General features: G+C 41.0%; 1 protein-coding gene across 3 annotated transcripts in view; it reads right to left on the bottom strand.

The window, feature by feature from the left end:
- Positions 1-1,699: 1,699 nt before the first annotated feature.
- The window catches only part of mrrf (mitochondrial ribosome recycling factor), a 46,474-nt gene continuing 28,345 nt past the window's right edge, over positions 1,700-19,828 (bottom strand). For 2 of the 3 annotated variants that reach the window (XM_084382954.1, XM_084382953.1), the window contains exons 3-8: positions 15,380-15,544; positions 15,080-15,232; positions 9,618-9,736; positions 5,135-5,226; positions 2,743-2,902; positions 1,700-2,453 (exon numbers count right to left, since the gene is read on the bottom strand). In XM_084382954.1, the coding sequence (XP_084239080.1) occupies positions 2,376-2,453; positions 2,743-2,902; positions 5,135-5,226; positions 9,618-9,736; positions 15,080-15,232; positions 15,380-15,542 (765 nt within the window). In that variant the 5' untranslated portion in view covers positions 15,543-15,544 and the 3' untranslated portion in view covers positions 1,700-2,375. Of the gene's footprint in view, positions 2,454-2,742; positions 2,903-5,134; positions 5,227-9,617; positions 9,737-15,079; positions 15,233-15,379; positions 15,545-19,621; positions 19,731-19,828 lie in introns of those variants that run through there. The other variant, XM_084382952.1, reaches the window with a different exon arrangement.

Genomic DNA, 19,828 nt, shown 5'->3' with positions numbered 1-19,828 from the left:
ATTTGAAAGGAACAGGGGTAATTCACTTGATAAATGTCAACCAAAATGAAGCTATCAGCTGAAAGCAATTTCCTCGTGCTCGCCTGTGTTCTGCGCCAGGGACTTGGGAGATTTTCACCCCTCCATCGATCATGAAGCCTCTGTTTTAGGCCAAGGTACACAATGCCCTCAAATTGCTGACATATGGACCCAGAATCACCACAAAAACCTGCCATTTCCACCCCACCCCTCCTCTGTCTCGAGCCAGCCACTCCTCTGCTAAACTCTTGTTTATCCAATGACTCTGGTCTGTTTAGGCCATTACAGTGAAGCCATTCAGGGAGACAGAGGCGAATGTAATAAAGCTGCAATCTGCAGCGTGCAACTTAACGCTGCTACCACCTAAAACTAAAGATGGCAAAAACCACTGTGGAAGCTGCATCGTCACTATTCCTCGATACTTTTTTTCTTTTATACTATTTAATCAGAAGTTTGCGATGTCGCACCGCTGCAATCATCAAATGACTGTGTGACTGTAAGACCAAGTGTGTGGGCAAACTTTTAAAATTAAACCTGTCTGCCATGTGGGCAGCCTGCGACCAGTAGCAGAGGAAGCAAAACAAATCATGGTGAGGATGAAGACACCGACCACATTATAGAACGGAAAGCCTCCAGCTGGTGTAAACAGCAGATAGATGAAAGCAGAGCCATGTGTGCGTTGCTTGGTGCGTTTCCCATTCGAACATTTCTTGTCATTATTTCCACTTCGAACGCATTGATTTTGGGGGTGAACTGGTGTGGTTTTAAAGGGACAGTTTATTTATCTAGATTATTTTGGTGTGAGTTGCAGAGATACCCGAGAGATAGCTGCCTTTTCTCGAATGTAACGAAACTAAATGGCATTCGGCTTGTGGTGCTCAAAGCGAGAAAGAAGGAATGACGCCATTAAAGTTTAGATAACTTGGTCTGGTCATGACCAGTAGCTTATGTTGGCTAATATAGGTAAACTTTTGCTAGATATTGCTGTATATTTGGCACTACTCAGTCAGTTAGCTGATTTCTCTACCAGTGCTACTGTTGCATTACATTTTAGCATTCATCATTATCCCATAGCTAGCTAACTGAGCTAACCAAGCTAGGTAAAGTTACAGCTCAGCAGAGGACGATACCATTTATGTTTGTATTCCACACTGTCACGAGCCTCTAGTCCATGAGTGGAAGCACACTTTCTTCTGTGTGGTGATACGGTTGGAGGGTGTAGTTCCTGTAGAAAGAAAGTAGTTCCGACCTGAAACTGCTCACAACATTTGCCCATTGCTGTTGAGTTTTCCAAAAAAGCTGAGTTCTATCTAGTTCCATTATACCTGAGAGCAGGCAGACATCTCTACGGCCGATATCTCCAAAACTTACAACCAACTCACACCAAATCAATCTAGATGGATAAATAGCACCGCAGGTAAGAGGAGCAATATGTATTTTTGATTTTGAGGTGAACTGTCCCTTTAAGAGTGCAGCTTTCTAAAGACAAAGAGGCCCAAGCACACACAACATTTAAAAAAGCCTCTTTTCCTAATGGACAACTGTGGTGCCAGCAGCCAGGGTCTGGAGATCTGTACACAGGAAAAGTCCATTATCACTCTGACTAATGGAGGAGGGGTGCGACTTCAAAACCAAACGTTGAGAAAAAGAAAAGAAAACAAGAGCGAGAAAAGATGACGCACATTGTACAAAGCAGTGTTTCTTTAATGGAGTCCATCAATAATGTTACTTTCCTGACTTTATTGTTGAGAGCAGCCGTATTATCAATCCTAGACGTGGGCAGAAATTAAAGTTTTTTTGTTCTCAAGTGCATTTTTTAACAGACTTCGAATCAATGCGAAACAAATGTTTGGCAACACGCTAATGATATCCTGCGTCTCTGGAACAAACTCTCTCTCCCTTTCTCGCTTGCTCTCGCCACCAAGACGAACCCGCAGCCAGTTTACATTCAGACGGGTGCGCTTGTTTTATATAAACAGACGGCCCTTGTGGCAAGGGGTTTGATTAGGAGGAGGCTCGCAAATCCCATTAAAAGTCTATTCGTCCTTCGCTTGGTGTTTGTTTGAAGACAGGAAGAGTAATAAGGGAGGAGGGAGGTGACTGGCAGTCTGTCGTTGTTGTTGTTGCTTCCGTGCCAGTTTATGTTTATGCGCTGACGGTTAAAGACAGATATCACCCAGCAGCGAGGAGGAGATCTCTGCCAGTGATGTGGGCAGGAATCAAAAAACTTTTCTTTTCTTTGACACTACCTCCTCAACATGATTGAGTCACTGTTTATTACTAACACGATAACAATGACACGTCGCTTCTGTTTTGTGCGTCCATCTGCAGGTGAGTGTTCCTTTTAATGGTCACAGTCATCCTAAAAGCTCCTTGGTCTTGGCTGCAAGCTGTTTGTCAATGTCCACTGAGATTTTGTCTGACAATTGCTGAATCTGTGAAGGCAGGGAGAAAAGATGGAAAAGTATTAAACTATTTTGAATTCACCTTCCAGTAAAGGATGACATTATATGGCTACAATGTGACAGAACCGGTCTAATGATTAATTTCTCACATTGGTGCCAAGTTGGCACTTACAAATAGCGGTAAAAAGCACTGGCAATTAATTATTAGGAAATGAGTCATGCTTTAGCAATAATTTCCCTTTAGCTTCACGAAGCTCAATGAACACCTCTGTCTCTGTGTGTTAGCACTGCTGTTTCTTTCCTTCTCCCCGTCTCCTACCTGTTTTTCTACAAGTCTTATGGTGTCCTCCGAGTGTCCTTCCTTCGCCTTTTTGATCTGCGTGACAGCGTTGGATCGCACTCTCCTCAGCGAGTCTTTTGCCTTGTTGCTTAACTGTTTGGCCACCTTGGTGAGGTTCTCTCGGTATTCTCGTGTCACTCTGCAGGAAAGCAGAAGACCAAAGAGTTAGAGCGAAGAAAGCAGAAAACAGAGAAGAAAACAGAGAAGGTATAACTTCCTGAGAGACAGGTAGATGGATTATACCAGGCGAGGGTCCACACACACAAACTCATCCATGCCCTTTATGAAGATATCCCACACATACATTTTACTTGGGCGGCCACCCAGGTCTATTAACAGCCGCCAAAGTATATTGGGGGATTCATTTAAGCATTTTAAAGGCTACTTTTATTGTTTAATCTCAATCCGTGAGAACTAGGCCGTCCACGATCTATTAACAGGTACACAGCCATTCTGTGGGAAACACTGGATATGATTGGGGACGATGTTATGTCTGTGGGGTATGTACAACAAGAAACTGTTTTTTAAAAAAGCTTACTCTTGGGGAAACCATTAGAGCTGCCACGATTATTTGATGACTTTCTTCAAATTTTTTGACAATTTATAGACTAAACTATTGCGGATTAATCGTGAAAATAATTGGCACATTAAACGATAATGAAAATATTAATTAGTTGCAGCCTCAGAAACCACATTTCCTTTTTTTTGAGAGGAGCCGTTGCAGCATTTGACAGAGGTGGCAAAAGACCACATATTCCTTACTCAAGTAAAAGTAAGAAAGTATAGGCTCTGAAATGTATTCAAAGTATAAAAGTAAAAATTATCCCTCTGAAGGACGTTTCTGTGTAAAGCTAACTGAACCTCACGTTACATTAATAAAATTCAAAGACTATTGAACTTAAAATTGTGAAAATAAGAAAGTAAACAAAGAGGGCTGCCGGGTCTCTGCAGATACGAGACACTAACACGTCTTTTCTCCCCATTCGAGGTGTATGTACAGTGTTTGTACTTCATTACTTCTCACCTCTGGTACTTAAAACCAGACATGTTGGAAAATAATATAAACTGGGCTAAACATTCACCTTGACTTCAGACTGCACACAGAGACCTGACGAGAAAGGGTTACCCTGACTCTTTGATGGTCCTGTATGGAAAACAGAAAAAATATAACTGTGCAGAGGCAAAACAATGTCCTCACTTGTGCAAATGAGAGTCTTAAGTGCTTGTCGGCATCAAGTCTAATCATTTTAGTTCTGACTTCTAACGGCAATCACTTCCCGAGGTCTCAGACCAGAGCTGAAACATCCGTCATCCCGACAACTTTGCATTCACTTTGCATTTGTTAATCACTCAGAAAATCCTACTTCCCATTTCACTCTCCCTCTTTGTCCCTAATTGGCTTTTTTTTCGTTGTTTTTTGCCTCTGGGACTATTTGCAAACAATCCAAGTGCAGCGTCTATTTACCGCAAACAATACGGCCTAATTACTGATTCCAGGGCCAATCAAGGAGCGCCTTCTCTTTGGAAATGCAAATGGAGGCTCGGAGCGTGCCGAGACTGATTGCAGGGGGAAAGCAGTCTGACTCTTGTCTCCCTCCTCTGCCAGACTAACACCTGCTGCTCCACACACACACACACACACACACACACACACACACACACACACACACACACACACTCTCACACGCACATAAATACAAGCCGGCATTCGTGCGTGTATACTTACATGCACATGTGTGTATATGTAAAAAAACATACTGTATATACAGACGGAGTGCTTTGGTGAGTGAGTGACGGATAGTTTTGTATGAGACTGTTTGACTTGGCAGAGAGAAAGAGGGAGAGAGAGGGAGCGAGTGAGGTCTACTCAGAACAGAGAGAGAGAGTGACCTGGCCCTCACATCAACACACCGGGGGTCTCTATACATCTACATACAAAAGTCAATAAATCTGTCAGTTACAACTCAAGCGAGGGGATTTATTGTCAGGGGGAAACTCAAAACCATGAATGAATCTTACTGTAAGTTTTAGCAATGATCATTTACACAATGTATTGATTATTTAATTGATTTAATTGGTTAAGAGAGCATAAATAAGATGTTTGAACTGACTTATTTTGTTTAAATAGATAAAATGTTCTAAAATCTATTGATAAAGATTTTGTCGATGATTAATCAGATCACTCAACCATTTCAGGGCTTATTAGAGTTAAAAAACATGGAAAATGTAGTAAAACGGAGAAACAACTGAAAGTAAGAGTGTGAGGGAAAAATCAAAAGAAGGAAAACGCTAAATGCAGGAAAGTGTTTCTGCCCTTGAGGTGTGTGTGTATGTGTGTGTGTGTGTGTATGTGTGTCAGAAAGCGACTCACTTGGGAACGGGCACCTTGATGATCGTCCCGTCCACCTCTGGGTTAAGGTTCATGCTACTCTCGCTCAGGGCACGGGCAGCAGCCGCTGTAGCCTGGGGGCGCACAAACACACACACACACACACACACACACACACACACACACACACACACACACACACACACACACACACACACACACACACACACACACATAGATCTATGAAAGTGTGCTTTCTTCAGTGTGTAAATGGAAAAGCAGCGCTACAACTGCAGGTAGTGGCCCAGCTCCAGCTGGCAATCATTAAGGTGTTGTGGTGTGTATGTACTGTGTGTATGTGTGTCTTTGGTTGTGGTGTGTGTGTCTGGGGAAGCCCATGCAGTGTGGAAGTGCCTCGGGCCACTGTCAGCGCTCGGCCCTATGGGACAGGACTGAGAGGTTGCAGGGCAGGGCGTTGACCCGCGGTGACCTCGCAGGAGAGTCTGCTTGTGCTTGTGGATGATACATGGACACACACGCACGCACGCACGCACGCACACACTTTTGAGTTGGTATGTGTTCATTTTTTTATCTAATTTTTCATTTAGACGTACAACAAGGAACTTCTAACGGGATATAAACAGTCTCCTTTTGATACTGATGTCTCTTTAAGACCTGCATAAGCAAACAAGAGCATTAGTGAGAAGATTGGCTGTTTCTGTATAGTTATTATAGTTATTCTTAACGCCTGTCACCAGGTCAGAGTCTGACTCATCAGGGTCGGATAAGTCATTAAAATTAAAACTACTTTTTATGGTGGAGTGTTGAGGATGGATTCAGTAGTCTCGGAGCCTGAGGAAAGAAGTTTCTCTGTAGTTTTGGTGGTATGGCACGAAAACAAAGTTTACTTCACATTACATTACATCACATTATAGTCACTAATCTTATTTAGCCACAAAATAGATAGGTTGCGTCATCGCCCTGCATCCTGCAAACAGCTGTATTTTTCTTTCTTTCCCTCGCTTTCTAAACAATTGCATACGCTAGCCAGAACAAGAGCTTTATTACAGGAGACGGTGGTGCTCGTACCACTTTTGATCACAGGGATTGCCCAGAATCGACAAATATTAAAGTTCCTTGTAGCTGCTTTAATATATTTTCAAATATAAAAGCAGCGTTTTTTTGTTTGTTTCTGAAGATGGGAAATTCTAACTATCTGATGTTGCTGGGTTCAATGACAGAACAAATGTACGTGTATGATTTAATGCACTTTAACACAGAGTTGTTCACCTTTCTTGTATTGTGGTCAGATCTGTCATTTAACCAGCTCAATGGAGCTATGTGGGGAGAAGGGGAGGTCTAAACTCTGCTGGCTTTAACCAAGTTGGTCGAGGGCAGAAGTCCAACACATTTGGAGGTTAGAAGCATTTAGGTCACACATGTTGAAAGACATTAATATGTCATGGTCTTTTGGCAGGCGCTATTTTTGTGACATTTTGACACGGTTGAGGGGCAATTTTTCAGAACAACTGAGCCCATCTGAGTCTATTCTTTTTATTTCTGTCCAGGGTTGAGCACTGAAACAACGGCATGTTGCTGAGTGAACACTTGCTCACATTATTATTACTTTTTAGGTAATAAAACATCCACTTGCTCCAGTTCTCTTTGGATAAATAAACGCATTCAGCATTATATAAGGACCTGTGCTTTTCCTTCCATGACACGTCAAATGTCTCTTGCCGTGTCCCTTTCTGCAAATACAGTGATTTTATTGATTCCAATTCAAATCTGGAATCATCATGCATAACACTGTACATGGTACAACTGAATCAAGATCTGATAAATTAGACACATTAAGATCAAAAGTAAAAACTTGTGTTTCTGATCTGCATTTAGAAACTACATCAACAGAAACAGATAGGGAGAACAGTCAAGGATTTGGAACAAGAAAATCCTCCTGCAAATTTGTCAAAATTGACTCGAAATGAAAACATCTGCAGAAAATTCCCTTCTCCTTGGCTGTTGTCTAAAATGGCTTATTGAGAAAGCTGAAAAAAGCAACTAATATTTCCCAAACACCATCTGTCATCTTTTTCAAAGGACGAAGATAATCAGAGGGAAATGAAAAGAAGAGAATTACGTCTTTTGTGAGGAAACAAGTGATCCAGTGTCAATGTGGACACTGGCTGGAGAGGCAGCTGTGCTTGTAAATGACAAAGATGCTGTTGAGAGGTTCTGAGGAGTGTTGGTCTACATTCGCACAGTATCTGATAATGTCAGTTAATTAATATAGTGGCTTCTTTGGAGTTGTATTTGTTTGGCGGGCAGGCAAAAGGAGAAGCTTGCATGTTAACGTGAGACATCCATCAACCCATCAGTGCAGCACATACTACATTAGAACCAGAGAGCTTCAGTTAAATAGTGCATACAGATAAAGCGGGAGGAAGCCAAATCCTTTGAGTTACTGAAAACAAAGTCACACTCCTTGAACCAATTCTGCAACCGCATGACAATTCCCTTAGCTGAGCTTTACAAAGTGTGCAAATGTGCAATGCAAGGAGAAAAAAAAGCACATAACATTTCCCTTTTTTTCTTTTTTACTCCTTTCTACCCTACTCCCCTTTCTCAACAGCTCCTTCTGGCCTTTTCCGCTGGGGGAAAGAAATGGCAGAGAGATTAAAGGGATTTATTTGTGCGCATTAAATTAATTCATGAAGTTTCTTTTCCTTTGTTGAAGCCATCCGGCGCACGGGGCCTCTGGTTGCTCTCTTTGAGAGTAGGGTGATAGATTCAGCCCATACCTATGTTTGATTGTTCTCAGCATCAAATTCATCAGCGTTTCCTCTCTCTGACGACCACTCCGGTGGTTACGAGGGGGAAAAAAATGAGCAGAATTTCTCTGGAAAGGCCAGGAAGGTTCTGGTTAATATGTTGGGAGAGGAAGAGAAATTACACCGGAGTTTCACATCAAACGCTCGACGGCACCGGATCAAAGCAAAGAGGCGAGCGGAATGTGGGCGAGAGTCCTGAAGAAAACACTTATGAACAAAGTGGTGGGATGCTTCACATGCACATACGCACACTCATCCTTAAACACACAAATTACCTTGTGATCTAAGCATGGTGGTAGTTGTTGTTAGTTCCACTGTGCCCGTCCCAGGCTACTCTTAATGAATGAATGGAAAACAATGGTAAGGCCTCTGGAGTGCCTGGTAATGGATAGGCATCATTATAAGCCTATTAGCTCTGGGTACTGAGGACTCACCTCTGTGTGGGACATGGGTAACGTAGGGCACGAGAAGGTATGTGTGTGCGCGCGCATGAGTGTGTCTGTCAGTGTGTGTGGTCTGCGGTCTGAGTTTCTGGGAAGGAAATAGACTCACTAAAAGACCATTCAGCATGATTCAGGTTCAGGACTGGATTTCCAGATTTGAGATGCTGATACAAAGTTAGATTTGCATGTTGTTTTGTGTTATTGGTACAAAGGAGAACAAAGAGGTGAAACCGCTCAGGTTCACAAAAGGTGACCGGGAGGAAAATAAAAGGTGGTGGAAGATAGGTGCGACAACAGGTGGTTCTCTGAAAGAACATTCTTCTTTTCAATGTCATCCATGCTAAAAAAAAATGGCTAATACGATCTTGAAAAAATACATTGTGGACATGCAGGTCTCTGGAATCTGGAACGGGTTACCAAGAACGGGTTATCAAGTTAAAAAGGCAAATTTAGATTTCTAAAGAATATCAGTTGTATTTTCTATCTTTTAAATTGCCTTTTCAACTTTCTTAACTGTGTCTAAACTAATGTACTTATTTATATTTTTAGCCATGCTCGCAATTTGGCTCTGAAGTATCTCTACACTACTGGATGGACCACAATGTGGGTAATGAGATCAAAGAGAACTAAACCATCAGTCATAACGACTATTGATATATGATTATATAATGTCATGTTGAACGCTAAAAAAAGCTCATCAGATTTTCCGGACCACCAGGACGTCTGGACACGGAAAACGAGAACTGCTCTCATGGACAAAATTTCTTCCTGGAGCTTTGATAAGTACAGTGTTGTATCATCTAAAAAGGAAAGGAGGGAGTGAAAAAGGAGGAAAAAAAAGAAAAATAATCCATTCCTTCTCAACCTGGGGGTATAATGAGGTCATTTCCTATTCTGTGACAACTCACACGCAGACATCACCACATCTCAGTGCACGCACACACAGAGTGTAGGCTCTTGTTGCTATCTTTCACCCCAGAACAAAGGGCTCCCTGAGTGATCAATCAATTAGCATCTGAGCTGGAGAGAGAGAGGCAGGTCAGGTTTCATTCAAACAGAGATGTGGGCTCAGAGCTCTGTTTTGGCTCACTTCGCCCTCTGTGAGGACCGTCTATCTGTCTGTGCTGTGGATTATTTTTATAAAGCTTTTGGTTACTTGTCTGCGTGAGACAAACAGATAGTGCTAGGAAGAATCTGTATGTGTGTGCTTGTGTTTGGCTTTGTGTGTGTGTGTGTGTGTGATCATCTTACCTCTGGGAAGCTGCTCATGTTGACCATAATGACCTGAGGTGATTTCATGGAGACCTGACCCAGCTGGTTGAGAGGAAACTTCCCATCTTGAGTCGTCACCACAATGTGATCCAGAGCTCCTAAACAAATACATATAAATCAGATTGTTTATATACTTACTTCTTTTTACCTACATGGATTTTTTTTGGCCTCACTTAACTGTTGCCAAGAGCACTGCGCTCACCCTGAAGATATATAGCCTCATATCTTTATTGTGATATGAGACTATATATCTTCTAAGATTTTGGATATCGTTGTATAGCAAAGGTGTTGTCTTTTCCTGGTTTTAAAGGCTGTATTTTAGTAAAGTGATGTGGTTTTTGGATCTTTCTAATCTTTCTAGGCTGCTCTACTTGTTCTAATAGTTGTTATATCCACATTACTGATGATTACTTATTAAAAATTTCAATGTATTAACATTTTGTGAAAATACCAACAGTCATCCCTGAAATATTGTCGCAATATTAATATTGAGGTTTTTAAAGATATTGTGATTTCTGATTTTGTTGCTCAGTCCTAACATTTATTAAGTGCTTTTGAAGAGATGTCAAAATATCAAGATACATATTGAGTATCATGATATGGCCTTAAAACATTGCAATATTATTTTAAGGCCATATTGCTAATCCTTAAATCAGCAATAAATGTTGTACATGGTTGAAATTCAAGTTTATACAACATAGTTTTGTAGTTACATTTATAATTATTATTTAAAGTTATCTAAATTTCAATGACATCTACCGTTTTGAAATTTACAGTTATCTTACATCCAGAGGTGGGTAGTAATACAGTAATTACATGTACTTGAGTAACTTTTTTGAGTAAACTGTACTTTTCGGAGTAGCTTTAATGCATCATTCTGGTTTGATGACTCTGTTTCCATGGTTAGGGTTATAAAGGAAAACATGGAGTCGTTCATTCAGTCAGACACACAGATTAACAAATAAATAGAAAGACAGATTAATCAGCAGCACAAAGCACAGATGGCATGAGTAAGTAAAAATAAATAAATGCATTTGTGACCACTCTAAGGCTGCTCCATGATGTCTCTCCTTACTGCCAACACTTAGAAAAAGAAACAAAGGTAAGTTTGCCCACATGAGTTGAATTCTGTCCCCTCCCTCCTTCTCTTCCTCTCTCCTTTTACTCCCTCACTCTGTCCATCCGCCCCTCTCCCTCTCCTCCATCTGGCTAACCTCAGACGCGGTTGTTTCCTTCTTCTCCACCTCTGCCTTACATCACCCGCTCCCTGTGCTCACCCACTGGGGGCTGTGCTGGTGGTGTGTGTGGAAAGGGGGGGGGGTGAAGGGGAGGTGAGGCAGTGGTGTAATTTTTCTCTATATTACCTATTAATCATATGATTTCAAAAAGGCACAAAAACAGGGGATTCGATGCAGCATAATTAGTCAAAATAAAAGTTTCATATGATGTGATGACACTGATGCCTTTTATTAAAAGACTGCAGCCCAACTAAATTACTGTCAACCTGCCTGCCAATTATTCTGTCTCTCTGTTTGACTTCAAACATCCATTAGTCTGCAACCTGCCCGCCCCGCTGTCCATCTCAAAGTGCCTCTCTGTGTACATGCTGATCATATTTGTGGCCTCCTGCCTGTCTGTCTTTGTTACCTGTGCATTGACAACGAGCACCTACACATCTGCTTGTGCTTGAGTAGGCCAGAAAGACAGATTAGTGGTGGGTGGAGTTTTAACTACAAAGGTGGAGGGTGTGGAGGGGTAGCGGGGTTGAGAAACAGGAGGTAGAGCAGAGGATGGCTGAGAAAGCATTGACCAAACTTCAAAATATTACAAACACTGATAATATGAGAGACATTATATAAATGTACACTACTCATTTTATGCTTTTCACCTAAATCGAAGATGGTTTTAGAGACTTTATACTCTCGTGGTCACAAAGAGCTCACAAGGAAATAGATGGTTAGGAGCATAAGCTGATACTGCAGCTGGACTTTTTCTGTTGTCAACATCAGACAGTGAGAGAAAAAGGTACAGGGAAAGATGCATCCTGCTGTGAAACAGTCGACCTGTTCAACAGAAATGTGAATAAACATGTTTAGTTTAGCTTTAGAATACATACAGTAAATGTGTCATCATCACATGGTTAGTCCACGTCATATTTTTAACACAAATTAGCCAACTTTAGCTAGAAATGTGCTGAAGACCTAGGTGGTCTCTGTGCAGTTGTTTGGTCTGCGCCAGAGCAGGACTGATAGTGCAACAAGCTGGAAACACAACACGTGTCATCATCACCTTTTAAGTTGATATGATGAACAGTTATGGCTCTGTTTTTGGTCTCCGCAATCTCCTAAAGGAAATGTCTGGCTCTTTAGTTGCTAAATACTCCACTATGGTCACTAACTTTGTCCATCTGTTGTTTGTTGCTAGACAGATAGCACATGGCTGTTTTTTTTTTTAGAGCTTTAAGGTGTTTGAACAAGGTGTGCATGAGAGTAATTCCAAACAAAAAAAGCTGCAGGCTGTAAAACCAAAACAATTAGCCAAAAGTTGCTAAAACGAGAGGAGAACTGCAGAGTCAGGTGATAATTATCTGTGGGTTCCTCACGACAAGTGGCCCCTTTCACATACAAGAAGTAATTTGCTCCATTCTTATTATAAAAAATATTGATTATGGCAGCTTTGATGTGCTATACCGTCTCCAGTAAATGTAAAAACATTCATTTGCAGTTTCACTGGGTTTTTTGTTAGTGCAGACTCCAAGGAGACAACGGCCCGCCCAAGGGATAGTCAGGCAACTTGTCATTTCCTTGTATTGATTCAACAAATAAGATAGGACATGTTGATTGGTTATCTTTAGACCTGTCTGTAGGTTGCTTTCCTTTGGAAAGAGCCAGGCTAGCTGTTTCCCGCTGCTTCCAGGCATTATGCTAGGCTAAGCTAATCAGCTCCTGGCTGAACCCTTACATTGAACAGATGCACATGAGAACGATATAAATGTTCTTACCGAAACCAAATATGTATTTGTTTTCCCAAAATGTCAAACTATTCTCCAAAACTCTTATCTACAAGTTGGAAGACGTGGTCTTTGAACGTATTTTGAGGTATTCAAAGGAATTTTTTTCTGGTACTAATGTTAGTAGTGCTACTCGACTCTGTCTTGACAAAGTTTCCATGGAAACAGAGACAGTTTTCGAGCCACATTACCCATCTGGGACTACCCACAATGTGGTGGTCACAGCATTGATCCCTTCTCTGTGCATCTATCTATGACGGTCTGCTGTATGTTTTGCGACACAGAAACAAACACATGCACACAAACTGTACATACAGTCATATCCACACACACACACACACACACACACACACACACACACACACACACACACACACACACACACACACACACACACACACACACACACACACACACACACACACACACACACTTAAGCTTAATGAGAGCCAGATGAGTGGTTCATGGAACAAACACACACACATTCAGACAACTGACGTCATTTCATTCCACCATCTCATCTCTCCTGTCAGCTCTAAGTCCTGCTGCCTCCCTGGATTACTGTGCAGCTGGACAGAAGAGAAGAAGAGAGGAGGATGGAGGGACTGGAGGAGAGCAGTGTAGGAGAGAGAGACGGAAGGAAAGAAGATGGCACTGACAAGAGAAAGAGGAGGAGGACTGAAGAGTTGGAAGAAGGGAAGAGGGGACCTCTCGAAACGTCTTGACCTGTGAACAAATGTTTCCCTGTAGGTCAGTAAGACATTTATATTCACAAGTGAGACAGAAACTGAAAATATGGTGTGAGCGGAGGCCAACATACAAAGCTGGGAACTGTTGGGAAAACAAAAGAAAAGAGTAAATGATGGAGAGATAAAGGGAGGTCCAGAAGATAGAAAATGACTCAGACCATGAAATTGCTAAATGATGAGCGGAGGAAGGAAACAGCTGAAGTGAACAATATGAGGTGTTCAGTATCAAAATCAAGGTTGTTGATGTTGTGTGTGAAAGTAAAAAGCCTGCACATGATGCAGATCAAATGTCAGAGAAAGCGCACTTTCATCTGAAGAAGAAAAAAAGACACCATAGGTTTGAAGTCTGATTCTAGCAGCTGCCTCCTCCCTCAGGAGCCTCCGTTATACACCCCACCTCTGACTCCCTAGAGCCCAGCTCCCATTTGTTAGAACCCAGAGGCAACGGGTCAAGACCTGGATATAGTTCAGGAAACTGAGGTCAAACCAGGGTCAAGGTAAGGTCACACTGCAGGCTCACTCTCAGCCCTTAGGCACTTTGTCAGGTAGATGCAAACAAAGAGGAAGACTTACTGACTTTTATCCCAAAGTTAAAATGTGCCTGTGGTTTGCCGTTAAGAAGGAGAGGCCTTGAGTGTAAAGTATATGATGTGGTTGAAAAATGCAGTCAGTCAATGCATAATTCATGTATGTATATCTTGTGGTTTTTGGAATTAATCTTTTTTAAAACTCAGTAGAAAATCAACAAATAAGGAAGCCAACATGTGACATCAGCACTTGGTGATTCATGCACATAGTAATGTTTTGAGGTATCTCATGGTTGTAGCCAGATGCAGAATGATGATGAATATATTTACTCTGGACAGAGGAAGTGGTGAGCCATGTTTGTAGAGATGTTACCGAAGAACATTCTTTGGAAAAATTGGATTCACATTAGTTTCAGTCCAGGGATAAAACATTTTGTCAGCCTGGTTGGACTGCAGAAATCCATGACATCACAGCTCTACCTTTGAAGATCAAACCTGCAGAGGTGTGTAGTAACGAGTTATATTTACTCCGTTACGTGTACATGAGTAGATCGTATAGTAGTGGAGATTATATGCCCTTTACACTGCGTAAGCTCCGAATGATAACAGAATTTATCTTGGGGGAACTTTTAAATTGAGCAGGTCTAGACCGTACTGTGGACGAGAGAAAACTCCCTTTTAACAGGCAGAAACCTCGAGACATATCCCCATGGAGGTGTAAAGTGATATTAATGGTAATGGGAGTGGTAATAATATTGAAAGAAATAATAAATAAAATAATGATAGCATAGATTGAGTTGATTAAAAAATGTTATTAGTCATGTGTAAAGCCAAAAATACACTATCACCTAATAATCTATTGGAGTTGTTTATATCAAGATTAAATGACGAGGATCATACAAGGACATCTGATGTCAAAAGTGCGTACACACACTACAGATGTGTATCATGTATGTGATAAGCAGTTGTGTATTTTAGTACGTTCTTTTTGCTTTCTGTAAGGTGACATTTTTAACTTGACAGCCAATGTACGTGTGTTTTTTTTTGCCCTGATAGTAACTGTTCAGTTTCATACACAAGGGTGTAAAAAGAAAAGACAGCGAGTGATACAAAGTCACAAAGACAGACAACATGCGAGGGAGATAAACTGAATACCTGGCGAGGTTCGGATGCTGAGGTTGCGTGTAAAGTCGTCTTTGAGTGCGTCGAGAACAGCTCTCATGTCCGCCTGCACTTCATCGAGACTGATGATGTCTTCCACCAGCGCTGAATTAATATTCACCTTAGCCGACTGGCCCTTTGCCTTGGCTTGGAAGACGAAAAGAGGGGAAAGAAGAAAAGCAGTGAGGGGAGAGTGGAGACTCTAAGACAAATATTATCTAATCAAGTAACCCACACTGATGCAAACAGAACTGCAGACGCTGAACTCATGTGAACTCCAGTCTCCTCACTGACCTTTTGCCTTCTTGGTGGCATAGAGCCTGGTGCATGCAGCGGGGAGGGAGGTGGTGTTTGGGTACAGAAGCGGTGCACGGACTCTGGAGGTGGCCACGAGGGGAGACCTGACCTGTCGCACCAGGGACTGACACAACAGCGGTCGCAGCAGGTTCAAAGCCATAACTGTCAAAACAGAAGAGGGAAGTGGGAGAGAGTGAATGAAAATGTTGCTGAAGTATTTGTTGAGTTTTGAAGGACAACATTTGATATAACTTGATTTGGCTCACAGATAGGTTGAAGGCTCCTCTGGTGATATCTATTATTATGAAGTAATAGCTCATGTCAGCCAGTAGGAGGTAGGCCTACATCTTGTTCTAATGCACTACAGTGCCAGACCATGTGTTTTTTTTTCTCTTGACAACTAGATTATAGTAGTTTGTTCCAAACAAGAAATAAAATAGAGCCAAACCATTTAACGCCATCTTTTCTCTGCAGCCAACACTCATTTCCTAGTTTATTAGTTTCACCTGACTAAACTAATTCAGTCTCATATAACAGTCCTACAGCAAATCCAGCCTTCATGAAGGCCTTTGAGACTGTTTGAGAGAGGTGTTGATTCATCTTTATCATCATTTTTGAGGTCTGTTACATTGAATTGTATTAAATTATACTACAAGGTGTTGTTAAGCCTACCCTCATTGATGTAAGTGGGGTGGACAAAATAGTAGAAATGCCTGTCTGTAAAATGCAACACAGTTCAACAGCACCTTTAGCTGTTGGCTACAGGACGATTATCAAGTTGAATCAACACCTTTCTGAAACAGTTTCAACAAAAACTCAACATAATAACCTTTATGAAGGGAGGTTTCAGGCAGGTGTTCCTTGTAAACTTGCAACTGACTGTAGAAACATTATTTGACCACATGATAATGGTATATTCAAATACATAAGTCAAGAGACTGACATTAAGATGAAAAGTCAGTGTATGGCATGTACAGTTTTGTGATATTCAGCGAATAGTATACCTGATAAGATATGTCACCACAAGGATGCTAAAATCCTGTAAAAGTCCAATATTGCCACAAAGCTTTCCAACACCCAGAGATGTCAAAGTAATATCCACCACAATAATGATGGTATGGCCAAATCTGTGACGACTGACAAATGTATATGGCCTCATGGTACATACTGTCATATCATCAACCCCTGTTCAACTAAACTAGTTAATCTATCATCAAAACTGCTGTTGAATCATTTTCTGGTGTTTGACTCCTTGATTAACTGTAGGCATGCATGAGATATTTCTGGATATTGGGGAAATTATGTTATTGGTCATCAGCTGATAATGACATTAAACAGAGCCAATAACCTGAGGCAAATTACTTTTATTGACTTAACAAGCACAGTATCTACACACTCAAATACAATAGGTGGTGATATGCACCTTTTAAAATTGGTTTAAAGTTTGTTACTAAACAAGAAGAGGAAGAAGACAACTATAGAGCCAAACAGATCTTACTGGAGCTGTGGACTACCCTCAGGGTTATAATTAATAACATTAATAACAAGTACATTCCAACTTGTTGAGTTCATTCCTGGTATTGTGCTTTTCGGCTCACAGACATGACTACTTAGCCCTTGGTTTTCCTGCCATGACAAGTCAAAATGTCCACCGTGAAAAAGGTCTAATAATTTCTTGACTCATACATGAATCATTTGGTCTATAACATGGTAGACAATGGCAAAAACTGCCTGCCATACTTTCTGAAAGGCAAAGGAAATGTTTTGATTTGTTCGACTGACTCTGCAGCACTTAAAAATATTCTTTTCATCACAGGAGACAGCGTAAAAGACTAAACCTCACAATTGAGAAGGTGAAACTGGGAAACCCATGGCATTTTTGCTAAAACTATTAAATAAAATACATAAAATCAAGTTATATATTAAATTGATCAAGTGGTCAACGGTTTCAGCGCTTGGATCTCAGACTGTGCCTTTAATGAGAAGTACGGAGGAGGAAAACAGGGTCTCGTAGACATCACTGCTGCTATAGAACTTCCTGCACTCAACTCCACAGGCTACAGTATATGCAATTACACAGTTAACACTCGGCCCATGCACAGTTGTTTGGGCATTCCTGAAGGGGAGCCATTCAAATCATACAACAATATGAGACCAACCACTCCTTTTCAACGGTCTAACCACCTCCCACCACGCACACTGGCTCTCAAGTGTGAACTGTGTCAGTGAACCTCGGTGAACACACAAGCACAGACAAACTCTGAGATATGGAAGCCCACAGACACAAACACACGCTAAAGTTGGTCTTTCACAGTCAGTGGCTGTGAACAGCTCGCTGTGTACTGCAGCCTGACTGACATCCTCTATTGTGTGGTGTGTATTTATAACTGGAAGCTGTGAGGAGAAACAAATCATACTGCTGCATTAAAGACAGCCGTTTTACAAATGAGAGGAAATGAAATGTTTTGAAATGTTTTTTTTTTTCTGTAATATAATACAGAATTTGTATTTCCAGTTCCAAGCAAAATGTAATGAAATTCTCTTGACTAGTGAGTGAAAGAAGATTTTTCCATTTTTTTCAATTAGATTCTACCAGTTTTATCCCTTTATATCATGCTCTAAATGCTGTATTAAATATATTATCTCAAGACGGCCAGAAATATATTAAATAGCTTTATTTTACTCAAATGTATGTGTTCATTTTGCCAGAAACAAAAAATAATGAGTCTTTGTTTAAAAACAATCAGAATAATAATTAAATAATCCATCATGTATCTTTTTTGTGTAACTGTAGATTGTAAACTCAAAGCACCAAAGTCCTTGATAAAATACTCTCCATGGTGTTAACCCAACACTGACTCCAGATACTAACCTAAATCCAAAAATATCCTTACGACAATATTTTGGCTAGACTGTGTGGACCACCACCTACAACACAAACCCATGACAGGCATCTGTGGCTGGCAGGTTTCCTGACAAGCTGATATGATACAGTGCACTGTGGCAGAGCAGATAGGCTCAGATGTGGGACGGTGACGGATCTCTTTAGAGTGGAAGTCGAGCAGAAAAAGCGAGGCACAGGTGTTCAGTGGGATACTGTAGCCTCATATCCTGTAGATTTCACACACAGCGGCAGCTGCAGACACACCTCTACTTCTTCCAGTGGCAGAAGCCAGCTGGTGAGCCCGCATGATCTCTCACTCATCGGCACACTTTACAGTTTGAGCAGAAAATAATACACCAGAGTATCTGATGAAGCTCTGCCACGATAAACAAACTGCTCAGGCTGCACATACTGATTATTTTGAGTATCAATTAACCTTTCAATTATTTTTTGTTTAATGAATCAACTGCTTGGTCGATAAACTGCCAGAAAATTGTGGAAAATCATGGTCTCAACTTTCTACTGCCCAAAGTGGCATGTACATATTTTATTTTTTATCCAAAGCCCAAAGATATTAAAATAACAATGTTATGAATGCTCACATTTCAGAAGCTTGAACTGACAAATAGTTGTTTTTACTAAAAAATGTACTGGCAGCCAAATCATATTGGTTGCCAATAATTTAATCTGTCAATCACTTAATTTTTTTTAGCACTAGCTCACTCACTATGAGCACACAATTTAAGTAATAAGTCTCTTCATATGTGATCATCAGGCTTTACTAACTTGATCCCAATGCATCCTTAATGAGTCTGATTTCTATCAAAATCAACCCTGAAAAATAAAATTAACAGTTTAGCTTGACTTGTTATCATCATGCAGGGGCTGCAAGGAAAATCAGCCGGGCAACTTGACATTTGAAATTCCATATTAAACAATTATTTATGATATATTTCGACACCAGAATGTTTTTAAGTTATAATTACTGTTTATTGTTCTGTACCATTCAGCCCTGCAAGTGGCACCAGGTTGATTCAGGTTGGAGTTTGTAATTGAAACTCGGGTAGAATCTGAAAGACAAGGCTGTCGAGGCCACTACTAACACTATAGCTCAACAATAGGACATATTATTTGTAACTGACTGGTGTTAACACTTTATGTAAGTGAAGCTATGTGAAGGTCGCTGTGATGGGGGCGTGCAAACAGCGCTTCTTCGCCCTCTTCTGTACATACTACGGGCAAAAGCTAATATAAAGCGCCAAAACGTAGTTTCTAAACATGAAACTGCCGAAAATTTCAGCTACGATCCTGCGAAACACGCCTTCAACTGTAAATAGCACAAATAGAATACCTACTTTCACGTTTACAGTCCTCACAGAAGCATGTTAGCTAGAAAGAAGCGACGTTTGACATATATTTCGTCATCAACACGCGCGGACATATGCGACGTCCGTTGTTGTGTTCGATACTGTATACGGCGTATCCCGAATGACCGGGGTTCCTGCCTGAAGCTTCAAAAGAAGCTGGCTCGCAGAAGCGAGGAGAGAGATGCGGGAGAGACC

This window comes from Pagrus pagrus (genome assembly GCF_965226575.1).
Source record: "Pagrus pagrus genome assembly, chromosome: 19".
NCBI classification, from domain to species: Eukaryota; Metazoa; Chordata; class Actinopteri; order Spariformes; family Sparidae; genus Pagrus; species Pagrus pagrus.
The sequence above is the reverse complement of the archived record's forward strand: the minus strand, read 5'-3'. Positions and strand labels throughout refer to the sequence as shown.